Genomic DNA, 13353 nt, shown 5'->3' with positions numbered 1-13353 from the left:
GCCTCTGCCTGGACCTGGGCCTGGCTCCACCGTGCTCTGCTGCCAGCCAGCCAGGGCTCATCCACTCCATCCTGCCCCCCGGGCATCCATGGAAACACCGACACCCCCTGACCCAGCCTGGATTCCAGATGACACACGTGCCTGAGTCAGCGCTTCACCCCTCCCTGCGTGCCAGGCTCTGCTGACTCCACTCACCCGCAACAACCCCATGCACACACCGTCAGCCCACGAACACAGACAGCGGCTCACGGCAACAGGGAGAGTGAAACTCAGCACGGGTTTGCAGACACCACCAGGTACAGCAGCTTCACGCCTCAAGACCCCTGCAGTGTGTGTGGCACACACTTCCACAAAAAGTGGGAGCACAGGGGACAAGGGGATTAGATGGGAGGCCCAGGCATGGGCTCGGCCCATGTGGGGATGACAGCAAGAAGCTGAGACAACAGGAAAAGACACAGGACACATTGGAGAACGCCATCTGTCACCCCCAGCCACCCCAGGACACTTGCAACCCCCAGGACCCATGATCCCCTACGACCCTCAAACCCCCACGACCCCTGGCACCTCCGAGGTTCCCACATCATGCAGATGAAACCCGCTCCAAGCCGTCATCCGGGAGCAGCTTCCCCGACCTTAAACCCCGAATACTGTTTGGCCCTGGAAACGCCAGGGCCCAGATTTCACGTTTCCGTAACAGTGACGCTTAAGACATCGGCGTCTGAGCTAACCGTAGCTCTGTGTGAACACCACATGATCCTCAAACAGCACAGAACAGTTCCAAACAGTCCACAAAATCCAGGTAGTGCAGTGCTTGATGATGGAATTTTCAAGTTAACCTCTTGCTCACCCTTTTTTCAACTTGTGGGCAGACACCTTGGTGGCGTGATCCCGTGTGTGGATGGAAGCCCCGTGGGGGAGACATGCCACATGCTGCTGGGGGGGCCACTGTTCGGACTCTACCCTCTCGGCTTCCAACCCTGACAACTAGGAAGGAAGGGCACCCAGAGGCCTCCTTTCATGTGAGGGCTGTTGCACACCAGCTAATTTATCTAAAGCCCATAAAAACATGTCTCAAACATTTCTGAATCCACATCTGAGTGCTGTGGTCTGGGAGCAATGCCAATTCTCCTCTGGAGACAAGCACCTCCTGCCCAGTGCCCGTCCCATGCTCGGTTCTGATTCTTCTCCTCACTTTTTCCATCAAACACTGCAAAGACCAGGCTACGGATCTGTAACCTGCCTCCGACGGGCTCCACAGTGTCCATCACAGGATAGGGTGTGCCCACCTGAGGCTCGTGGGACAAGGGGCACTCACCTTCCGGCTCTCCGCAGAGGGTACACTGCGACTCTGCAAACAGAACAGACAGAGACATCAGTCAGTCCCGGCTCATCCACAGACTCAGACTCAGTGGCAGCCTGATGGGCAGGTTTGCAACTTGGCCGCCCCGGCAGGACGACCAGCTCTGACCTTGCATCTCAGCAGATTTTACTGTAAAGAAACCACTGCTGCAGGTGTTTTACATGATACAGTTTTTAAATGACAGCAACTGTGTCATATGCATCTGCACACACTAAACACACGTTCAGTTGTACATGACTCATATTACTCAGCTGAAATAATAGCAATATATTTATCACTTAATTTCAATATTGAAAACTTTACTTTGATTACAACTCTGTTAGATCTCTCAAGCACAAATAATTATGAGCAAACGTATAAGGCTGTGTTTTAGTAAAAACACTCAAATGGACAAGTACCGAGTGCTCACAAAGCAGGCCCACGACTGGGCGCCAGGCTCTGCGGGAGGTCCCGGGACCCCTGGGGACACTGCTGCGGGCTGCACCTTAGCAGGAGCCAGGCACCTGCGAGCACAGTGGAGGCGGGGCTGCGGGGCCGTCCCCCCAGACCCTGCACAGAGGGCCTCCTTTTCCAGAAGAGCTGTAGCCTGGACAGCAGAGCTGGCTGCACACAGGACTCTCAGCCCTGGGGTCTCTCCCCCTCCTCTTCCCTCCAAATCCAGGCCCGGGGAAAGCCCTGCAGGGCAGATATAACACCCCCTCCCCAAACAGAGGCCAAGGACCCACCATGAAGGAGCCCACCCTCCTCAGCTCACCAGGAGCTCCTGCACCCCACCCTCTGCATGCTGCACACACTCAGCTGCCCCGTGTAGGTGGGGCCGTCAGCACCGCCTGCATTTAGGGACGTCCCAGGCCGCAGGGGCTCTTGTCACCATGACAAGGGTCCAGGCAGCCCGTCTGCAGGGACTTCACCACTGGGAGCTGACGATGGGGTGGGGGAGGGGCAGCCACAAGGGCAGAGGGCTTCATGCCTAGCCCCACCGTCGACCCTGACCTACTCTGCCCCTGCTGCCCTGGAAGGGACCAAACAACACTAGGTTTTTACTCGGTACAAGAATCATGCAATGATAACTGAATTTGCATCAAAACTGACCCACAAATTCAAGACATTCTCAGTGGACTTCATCTCCATAGGTTATTATGTTGTATGTGTTCAAAGCTACCCCACAAGTTGAAACCACAGTAACAGCACGATGATGATGATGATGGTGGCCACTCAGTAACTGACACCCTCAGGGAATTCAGATTCTGTGAACCAAAGATCATTCTTCAGTTCAAAGAAGAAGAAGTGGGGAGATGGTATTAGTTGAGCCCATGGCATATTAACTTCTCCAGAAAGCAAGTCTTAAGCAAATGCCATTTCAAATTCGATTATTAATGCATCTAGGCCTTAGCCTTTAAAGAATCGTTTCCAGCAAGATCATAAGAATCCGTCATCTGTGTGTCACACTCAGGACATGCAGTGGCTGGTCCAGCACCGTGTGCACATCTGACAGGTTCTTCTCCTAAGGGTCCAGCACGGCCTTCTGCCACGAGCCGCAGGCCCTGGTAACAGGAGGCAGTGAGGGCCCAGCGCATCCCGCAAACGCCTCCCGGGTCAGCCGGCCCGAGTCGGGGAAACAGTGCCCAGAGCACCTGACACTCCGCGAGCTGGAGGGAACAAGTGGGTGCCGGGAGTGCTGAGCCCATGTGGGCCTCATCACCAGGGCTGTGACCTCCAGACATTACCATCTCACCATCAGAGACACACGCCAGAATAACAACTGGCCCCGCATGGTGACCCAAGTGGACGGCGGGCCGTGGACCTCACTGTGACGACACCCACTCTGAATTTCAACACTTACTGCCTCTCTGAGCACCTCAGAGTCGTGGCCCTGGGCCCCCACCCAGGGACCCCTACCTCTTGTCTGGGTACAAGGGCCTGCAACACACGGACAGCAGCCCCACCAGCGCTGGGGCTTCACTGGTAGCTGGACGCATGGGGCGGATGTGTACACACAGCAACGCAAGCACACACTTAGAGCCTGTCCTGCCCGGGGGTCCTGCCCGAGCTCGCAGAGAAGGAGCTGATGTAACACAGATGTCTCCCGAGCAGCAGCAGGGAGGCTTGGGAGCAGGAAGGTCCACACACGAGGTGTCTCCCCTCCCAAGGGTGCAGGTCAATGGACTTGACGGGATCCTGGACACCGTCAGCTCACAGGACACCCACGTGAGAACACTGACACTCCCAGAAATGGATGAAGACCACCGAGTCCACACCTCCTGTAAATTCCCTGTCACCTGACAGGAATATCTGCGCCCCAATTACACCCCATCCTGTCCGGCGCCCTGTGTACAGACAGGGGGAAGGCGGCCTTAGAGACGCCGATGTGGTTAATGTCACAGAGGCTGGACAGTGTGCGGTGAACAGCAGCAGCTCAGAGGAGCGGAAATCACAGCTAAGCAGTGGGAAGCTTCCCAGGAACTGACTTAGGAGGTGAACAGTAGCATTGAGGCTTCCCTGGCCAGGGGCAGGGAGGGACAGAGGCACCAGGCCCAGGCCCCGAGGCCCCCGGGTGGGAAGTCACAGGAGAGGCCACAGCTCTGGAGGGAGCAGGATGCTCAGGGCTCACGTCGTGGCAATGAATGGACTTGGGGTGAGCAGGTGCGGCTCATGGGGGCCTTTGGGGGTCGTTTCTCCCAAATAAGAGGGGCTGTCAGTGCCTGCGATCTGGGACCTTCCTCTCCTCCCCAGGGCTCAGTCGGCAGTGGGAGGAGCCATGGCAGAGAGAGAAACTGGGCTCGCTGGTCTAAACCATGAAGCATCTTAACCGAGGCAGTCTGGGGAGGGGTGGGACGGTCCAGGGATGAAGGGAGGATGTAGGAAGGTGGAAAGAGTGATTTGGCACCAGGCAACGCAACAGAGGGGGTGCAGCGTGGACCCCTGACCACGGGATCAGGGGACCTAGACCCTGGGGACACTGGGCTGCTGATGGGCTTCACGTCACTAGGGATTTGCTGTGAAGCAGCTACCTCACAGGCAAGTGTGGATGCTGATGTGGCCACTCAGGTGGGGGCTTTCCCTGACTGGGAGAGGTCTGTGAAGGCCCTGACCCTCCAGCTTGGTTTCCCATCCGGTCCTCGTCTAAAAGGTGGATTGTGCTGCTGCTTAAGTGGATTGAACATGCATAGACCAGGCACTGAGTGGGGCTTTGCAGGTGAGGTTCTGGCCCCGTGTTTCCAAGCTTCTGCCTCCCTGGGCTCACACACCTCTCCAAGCCCTGCGCCAGCTGATCACATCCTGGAATCCCGTGACAGGAAAGGTGGGATCCCGTGGGCCCACAGGATTCTCTCTGTGTTATCACCTTCTTCCCCAGAGACCCCCGGTAAAGAGTGCATCAGTGATGAGGGAATAAACGTGCTGCATTGTGAGTTCATCATCATTAGTGTAGAGTCTCATTTAAATTAGGAGACGACTGCACTCACTTATGCTAATTGACACGAGACAGAGAAATCTGTCCCAGCTCCAGGCGCACCCCGGAGAACCTGCCTGTGCCCACGCTGCAGGTCTGGCCTGCTGGAGCTAGTTTGCTCTCCTGTGCGAGTGCGCCCGTGTTCTCATGCTTCCGCGGAGAGGGGCACCGCTGTGAACCCAGAAAGCGTTCTGTGGTGGAGCTGCTTGTCTCAGGCCTGTGAGTGAGTCAGTCACCTCCCCCTTCTCCCACCTCCCCGCCCTTCTCACGAGGTGACCGAGGGGTGAGCTGGCAGCAGCTCCCCAGGGAGCCCCGGGGGGACAGCTGATGCTCAGAAGCCCTGCAGGCGCCCTGCCAAGCTCTCTGGCACAGGCTCGTGAGGCCACCAGGGCTGCTGGCAAAGCCGACTTCAGGATCACTAAGAACAGGGCAGCCCTTTCCTGAGGCTGCTTCTTCCCATCAGTGCTCCATCGGCAGGAAGCAGACTGGGTCCCGGTGCTCCAGGCCGGCGGTCGGCTGGGCGAAGGGCGCAGGGCGCAGGGCACCTGCTGCGGCAGAGAAGGGTGGCCTGGGAGACCAGAGCTGGGGGCGTGGTCTGAGCCGGGGGCATGGCCTGGGCCGCGGGAGTGGCCTGGGCAGGTTGTGTGACCTGAGCTGCTAGTGAAGCCTGAGCTGAGACGTGGCCTGACCGGGGGGCGTGACCTGAGCTGCAGCGTGGCCTGGATTGGGGGAGTGGCCTGAGGTGGAGGGCGTGGCCCGGGTGGGCAGGGGCGTGTCCTCAGAGGGCTGGGCCGTGGGCTGCCCTGTTCTCAGTGATCTTGAGTCAGTAATGACTGGGCGTGTGCCCAGTCTGCCTTCGCTCCCGCAGGCCGGGAGTGAAGGGGATGCGGGCCCTTCATCTCCGAAGCCTCAGGGCAGCCGGGAGTCAGGATACAGGATGCTCCGTGTGCTTTCACGGGGAGGAGGTCCACAGCAAGAGCCCCGCAGGCAAAACACCCCTCGAATGGAACCAGGCATGCTTCCCAGACACGCAGAGGGCACGGTGATACGGCGCTCACTCACCCGTGCACTTGGGGTGATGCTGTGTGACTCAGGACAACATGGAGCAGCTATGACGACACAACTCAGTGCTGATATGATAACATGTGATGCGGTAACAGGACGTAGAGACACACATACAGGCATGACATGGCTGTATGACACCACTACATGGTAACACACATAACATACATGATGACACAACTATGGGCAATATAGGCTCGATGACAGCATGACGATAAGACAGCACAGCTTATAATAACATGACAAAAGGACAGCATGACTCTGTGGTCACACAGGACAGGTCACGGTATGGCCCGGCAATGACATCGTGGTATATATGACCATAAGACAACAGGACTATTTGAGAATATCACCTGACAAAATATAATAGCTCAAGAAACCTGACTATTCATCAATAAGGAACACGTGAATAAATCATAATTTGCTCATTCTATGAAATCTTGTGTGCTAAAATGGAAAAACTCTGAATCGTTAAAAAATAGAGGGTCAAGGGCTGAACACTGCTTCTCATTTCCAATTACGAAAGCACTGTCTTTAATATCATTTAACAAATACGTATAGAGAGCCTACTGGGTGTGAGAATTTATGCTGGGTGGGAGGCACTGATAATATTTCACTGTGACACGTGGTCCTGTGTATTCATAAATGTATGGGGAAGCCTAGAGTGGTAAACAGCAGATTTCACCAAAAGCTATTTCTAAGTAATAGCAGTGTACAGCAGGAGGCTGGTCCTAGGGGTTAGGTGGGAGATAGAGAGGATGAACTGAGTTCTTGGTGAACGTGTGTGAATTTGTAATGGGAAAGGCACTCTTTAAAATGCACACAGGTTAAGAATAAAGGAAAACAATATTTCTGGCACAAAGTCCATCTATGAATATCAGCTGTTAGTATTACCATCATCTGAGTTTGTCTTTGTTCCAGTTTCAGATACACACGACACAATTTGTCTATCAAAGGGGGAGCAGTGGATTCTACCCCCAGGGCTGGTCCAGCAGTGAATGACATCATCACGTAAATCCTCCCTCAAACCTCGCACATTCTGATCAATCACCAAATGTTAGGAGTGCCCGGGGTTGGCAACAGTGACCTGGGTTTGGCAGGAGAAGTAGGACTTGTCTAGATGGTGGAACCCTTTCGGGGAAGGATAGCATATGTCTCTGGGGAAGGAATCACACAAGTTTGTTTCTAAGCATTTTCAAAATATTTCATCAAGAAGAAGACTGCTATGTGCAGTGTCTCTCACCTGCCTGGGAGCCACATCACCTGTGAGCTCACACCTCTGCTCACCCCTTTCCAGCTGTTAATGCCACCCCCACCCCCCCCGACAATGCCACGGTTGACTTTGCAATGTTTCTGGGGAGCTGACCTACCCTCCAAGGAAGCCTGATTTAAGGAAGTTCAATGATTTCTTAGAATCTCTCAGGAAAAACAGGGTCCTAAGATTATTCAATTCAGATGCATGCTCACTGCCAGGCAGAGATGCGCTGGGACGCCAAGAGATCCAAGAGTTTGTGTTCCCAGTGTAGCACTGACAGGCCACTCTATTTTCACATCATTTTTATCTGTGAATTCAATGCTGCTTAGGACTTCAATCTTATTGATTCCCAGGACTCCTGGACGCAAGTGCCCTGATTATTTTTCTTCTCTAACATTAATTTTTATGAATATAGTTGCTTCACAGTGTCGCGGCGGTTTCCGCTGCACAGCACATGGAGCCGGATGTATGTATGAACATATGTATGAACATATGTATGAACACATCCCTCTTGTCTGGATTCCTTTCCCACTGAGGTCACCACAGAGCACTGAGCAGAGTTCTCTGAGCTCTACAGTAGGCTCTCATGAGTTATCCGTTTTACACATGGTATCAGTAGTGTATATATATATACTTCTTTCATTCAGCCAGGAAGACAGATGCCCAAAGAGATGAAGGCATTCTCCTCTGGCTGATCATGTGGGCAAGCTGGCCATAAGGACCAGGGATCTATTAATATTTCTGGGTGACAGACGCTCCTGAGATGCAGCCATGACACCTAAGGATTCTGGACACGGGAGGCTCCTGCCATTTCCTTTCTCAGCACTGACCAAATACTCAAGGGCACGAGCAGTCCTCTCCCATCAACTCCACTGTCCTCACAGAAATGGCATGAAGACGCTATGCTAAACTTAATTTCTTGTTTTCCAAGGAGCTGCCCCAGTTCAGTCTCTTCAATATCACAAGCTGCCATAACAACCTCTCTCCTAAAAACATGACGTCCCCCAGGCCCTGCTCTTGACCTATTGCTTGTCTCACTTTTCAAGGCTTCTTTGGGTGTGTTCACTTAATTACATGACTTGAAGGACCCGTCATGTATGCTGACGACATTCCCCAAGCTCAGACGCACAGACCCAGAACTGCTGGTGCTGAAGGCCCCCAGCCCCTCAGGTGCCTGCTGCCAGCAGAGATGCCATTCTCACCATCTGGACCTGGAGAGCCTCCTGTGTTTGCCTCCTACCCACGTCCACCCCATCGCTGCACCAAAGTCCCCACGCTGGTCATGCTGTCACCTCGGCCCCGTCTCTCATTGAGTCTCACACCCTCCTGAGGACCAGCCTCAATCAACACACCCCACTGACCAGGTGCCCCGAGGTGAACCAGCTACTTCTTCCTATGGGCCCTGAGGGTCTTTACACTTTAGTCAGTGGTTTAGGGGGGTTGTCTCCCCTCTACTTGGGCTGTGCAGAGTCCACAGCCGGGCATTCCTTGCACTCATACCAGGTATTTCTCAGAATTAGAAGTCTTTGAAAATGGAGATTCCATTCCTCCTTTGAAGAGGGAATCTCCCCAAGGTTTACACTGTACTATAATCAATCCCTATTCATCAATCTAACAGTATAAGCTGACATTCCTTATGTAGTTTGTGCCACACCAAATATATTTACATAAATATTCAGTTACTCATCTGACTAATATCTCCATAGGGACCTAGTCACATATATATGTACACACATGTATACATGCATACTAAATATATGAGTATGTATATGAATGCAAATATGTGTAACTACATAGTATGTAAGTACAAACATAAATACATACATTTTTATACACATGTAATTATATAAATGTTTCTCCTGTCTGTATGCCTTCTGTGCTCTGATTGGCACGGACACAGAGATGGACACATACAGACACGCGCATGCATGTGTTTGCACTGGGAATCCTTGTGATGTAGAATGGCACATTCATAGGTGCTCATAAGCATTTAAAGATGCTTTGAGAAATAGATGTTCAGTCAAATACCATATCTATTTCTGATAATCTCACACAGAAAATAAATATTAGCCTCATGGGACTTGACCTATTTCATCATTGTCAAACTAAAGGAAATTTGTATGAAATACCGAAAGGACCCAATAGTCTGCAACCCTGTGACAACACAGGAGACCCAGGATGGGCACCCCACAGGAGCCCCTTAGCAACGAGGGGTCCAAGGTTGCTGCAGGGTGACTTTCAGTTCCCTGAGCCGTAAATACCTCCACTAGAACCTTCTGTAACAAATATCCTTGCCCCGAGATCAGAGCGTCCTTAGTTTGTCCCAAAGTGTCAGCAGAACAGCACTTCTTTTGAAGCCTCTGCCTTTGTTTGTGGCAAGGCACTCATCTGTTACAGTAGGACTCACAGGAGCTGATGAGCGAGGGGCTCTTCAGCACCACGGACAGAGGCGGCTACTTACTGTCAAGTCTGGGCGTTACTCAGGCCGTCACACAGAAAGAGCTCCACTGCCAAAGTGAGAACATCGTTCGCCAGGTGATGGCTGTCACACTTCAGTTCCACCTGAATTGGTATCTTCTATTTTTTTGACTTATCATAACCTATTTTCCCCCATTTTTGGCCTGTGTATGCAGTGGAAGAAGTTGAAAGGGACTTAAACCTACCTTAAAAAAACAAAAAAACCAAAACCACTACAATACTGTAAAGTAATTAGCCTCCAACTAATAAAAATAAATGAAAAAAAAAAAGCTTCAAAAAAAGTATAGAGTCTTTAAAATGCTTCTGAATTTAGCTTGAATTTATTTTTCAAAGGGAACAAGTCTTTGTGATAGTTTAGACTGTATAAAATATCTCTCTAAATTGGAGCCAAACATAGCTACAATGGAAGTCTTGTCACCAGATCTGAGAAGCTGAATGTGATTTAAAATATGGGCACCCAAACCATACTCCATGCTGCACCCCAGTGCACAACAGTGTGAGTGGCCCCACAAATTCAGAGCATCTGCATGGTGAAGAGGCTGAGGAGGAACAGGTAACATCAATACCGAGGAACAGAGGAGGGGAAGAAGGGTGGAAGTCTGAGCAGCAGTTGATCCAGAAGCATCACCACTTCGCCTTTTCAGGAACACAACTGTGATTAGTAGGAAAACTGTTTTTCTACTTCCAGGTTTTATTGAAAATTTCTAGGACTCCTCCATTTTTAGGTTAGTTCTCTGCTTCATTTACCAACTTCATTGGGGCCACTTCCTGAACACTGAAGTGACCAAATGCTATGCAGTGATGACAAAGTGTTTAGAAGACATATAGAAATCCTACTCATAACACACTTAGAATATTTAGAAGGTCAAATGTGTTCATTTGAATTGAAAGGTAGTTATTGATAATACATAAGTAACCAGGAACAAATTTCAACAAAAGTTTCAATGTGGAAATTAAAAGTGTTCTGATTCTATTAGTAGGTCCATTTCCTAAATGACAGGGCCGTCACCTCTTAGCACCTCTTAGCACGGAACAGAAGCACCTACCCTCCAGGTTAAACCAGAACCACACTGGACCACTCGGTGCTCACAGACCAAGTCAGGCCCCTTCACCCGTGCCTCTGCACATGCTGAGGGATGAAGTGCATCCTTCTGCTCCCCCTTTGAAAATGACTGCTCGTTCTTTTTCTTTAGTGATTTTTTTTATGATGACAGATCTATTCAGATACCATTTGTGTACCATACAATTTTCCCACTTAATTCAATGATTTCTAGCATATTTACAGAGTTTCACAGCCATCACCACAATCAATTTTGGAGTATTTTCATCCTGTACCATTTAGCAGTCAACCTCCTGTCCCTCATCAACTCAGCCCCTGGAAGTCACGCCACTAATCCAATTCTATATAGATCTGCCAATTCTGATCACTTCATGTAGATCAGTTCTATAACATGTGGTTGTGATAGGTGACTGGCTTCACTTAGAAAAATGTTTTCAAGGTTCATCCATGGTATAGCCTGTGTCAGTACTTCCTTCTGTTTGGTTGTTAAATAATATTCCATTTAATGGATATACCATGATTTATTTGTCCATTTCATGGTGGGCACTTGAGCTATTGATATTTTGGGCTATTATGAATAATGCCTCTATAAATATTTGTGAACTGGTTTTTGAGTGGACATATGTTTCATTTCTCTTGGATATATACCATGGAATGGAACTTCTGGTACTAGGCTAATCCTATGTCTAGCATTTTGAGGAAATACCCTCCTGTTTTCTGAAGTGGCTACACCATTTACATTCCAGTTCAGTTCAGTTGCTCAGTCGTGTTCGACTCTTTGCGACCCCATGCACTGCAGCACACCAGACTTCCCTGTCCATTACCAATCCCAGAGCTTACTCAAACTCATGTCCATCGAATTGGTGATGCCACCCAACCGTCTCATCCTCTGTCATCCCCTTCTCCTTCTGCCTTCAATCTTTCCCAGCATCAGGGTCTTTTCCAAGGAGTCAGTTCTTTGCATTAGATGGCCAAAGGACTAGGGTTTCAGTGTCAGCATCAGTCCTTCTAATGAATATTCAGGACTGATTTCCTTTAGGATTGACTGGTTTGATCTCCTTGCAGTACAAGGGACTCTCAAGAGTTTTCTCCAACACCACAGTTCAAAAGCATCAATTCTTTGGTGCTCAAATTTCTTTGCAGTTCAACTCTCACATCCATACTTGACTACTGGTAAAACCACAGCTTTGACTAGATGGACCTTTGTCAACAAAGTAATGTCTGTGCTTTTTCATATGCTGTCTAGGTTGGTCAACAAACTATGGAAAATTCTTAAAGAGATGGGAATACCAGCCCACCTTACTTGCATCCTGAGAAATCTTTATGCAGGCCAAGAAGCAACAGTTAGAACTGGACAGGGAACAACAGACTGTTTCCAAATCAGGAAAGGAGCATGTCAAGGTTGTATGTTGTCACCCTGCTTATTTCACTTATATGCAGAGCACACTAAAGGTCCTCGTGTGCACAAGGTTCTGTCTGTGCCCTCCAAGAGCCTGTTTCCCAGCCCCGTGTAAGTTCTGTAATCAAACCCCACTGGCCTCCAAAGTCAAACCCCTGGGGGCTCTCAGTCCCTTTGTCTGACCCCCAGGTTGGGCAATCTGTTGTGGTTCCTAGAACCTTCTTAACAGTGACAGAGCTTCTTTGGCATAATTGTTCTTTGGTTTGTGGGTCATCTGCTTGGCGGCTCTATGGAGGTTAACGGCAGCCTCCTCCGAGAGGCTCATGCCACAGCTGTGTGACTAGGTCTCCTGCACCCCGCCCCTGCGGTAGGCCACTGCTGACCCACACCTCACAGGAGACACTCAAACACAGTCTGGCTCAGCCTCTGCCGGGTCTCTGGGTCCTGGTGTGCACAAGGTTTTGTTTGGGCCCTCCAAGCGCCTCTGGTGGGTCTGGGATTTGATTCTAAATGTGATTTCGCCCCCCCGACCATCTTGTTGGGGCTTCTCCTTTGCCCTCGGATGTGGGGTATCTTTTTTTCGTGGGATCCAACGTTCTCCTGCCGATGGTTGCTCAGCAGTGGGTTGCAGTTTTGGAGCTCGTGCAGGAGATGAGCCCACGTCCTTCTACGCCGCCATCTTTCCGCCCAGTCCTCACAGCAGTTTATGAGAGGTTCAGTTTCTCCACAGTCTCACCAACACTTGTCGTTGTCTGTCTCTGATTGCAGTCATCCTAACAGGTGTGAAATGCTGTCCCATGGTGCTTTGATTTGCATTTCTCTGATGGCTACTGATGTGAGCATCTTTTCAACTGCTTATTTGCTCTGTGCACATCTCTTTTGGAGAAGTATAGATTTAAGTCCTTTGCTCATCCTTTTATTGGCTTATTGTCTCTTTTTATGGAGGAATTCTTTGCAATTGCTACACATAAGTTCTTATCATATATTTAATTTGCAAACAACTTCCCCATTTTGTGCATTTTCTTTTCCCTTTCTTGATGGTGACCCTTAAAACACAAACATTTTTAATTTCAATGAAGTTCAACTAGCATTCCCCCCCGCCCCCGCCTTCTTTGCTTGTGCTTTTGGTGTCACATCTAAGAAATCATTACTTAATCTAAGATCACAAAGATTTAAGCTTATGTTGTTTTATAATTTTAGCTCTTACATTTAGGTCTTCAATGCATTTTGAGTCAGTTTCTGTACATAGTGTGGTAGGGGCTCTACTTCATTCTTCTGCATATGAATT

General features: G+C 50.1%; 1 protein-coding gene across 1 annotated transcript in view; it reads right to left on the bottom strand.

The window, feature by feature from the left end:
- The window catches only part of DLGAP2 (DLG associated protein 2), a 629281-nt gene that overhangs the window by 277265 nt on the left and 338663 nt on the right, over nt 1-13353 (bottom strand). The window contains exon 4 of the mRNA XM_061134978.1: nt 1316-1348. Within this exon, the coding sequence (XP_060990961.1) occupies nt 1316-1348 (33 nt within the window). The remainder of the gene's footprint in view (nt 1-1315; nt 1349-13353) is intronic.

The sequence above is a fragment of the Dama dama genome, chromosome 32 (assembly GCF_033118175.1).
Source record: "Dama dama isolate Ldn47 chromosome 32, ASM3311817v1, whole genome shotgun sequence".
NCBI classification, from domain to species: Eukaryota; Metazoa; Chordata; class Mammalia; order Artiodactyla; family Cervidae; genus Dama; species Dama dama.
Note: the sequence above shows the minus strand (reverse complement) of the source record. Positions and strands in the feature narration are given on the sequence as shown.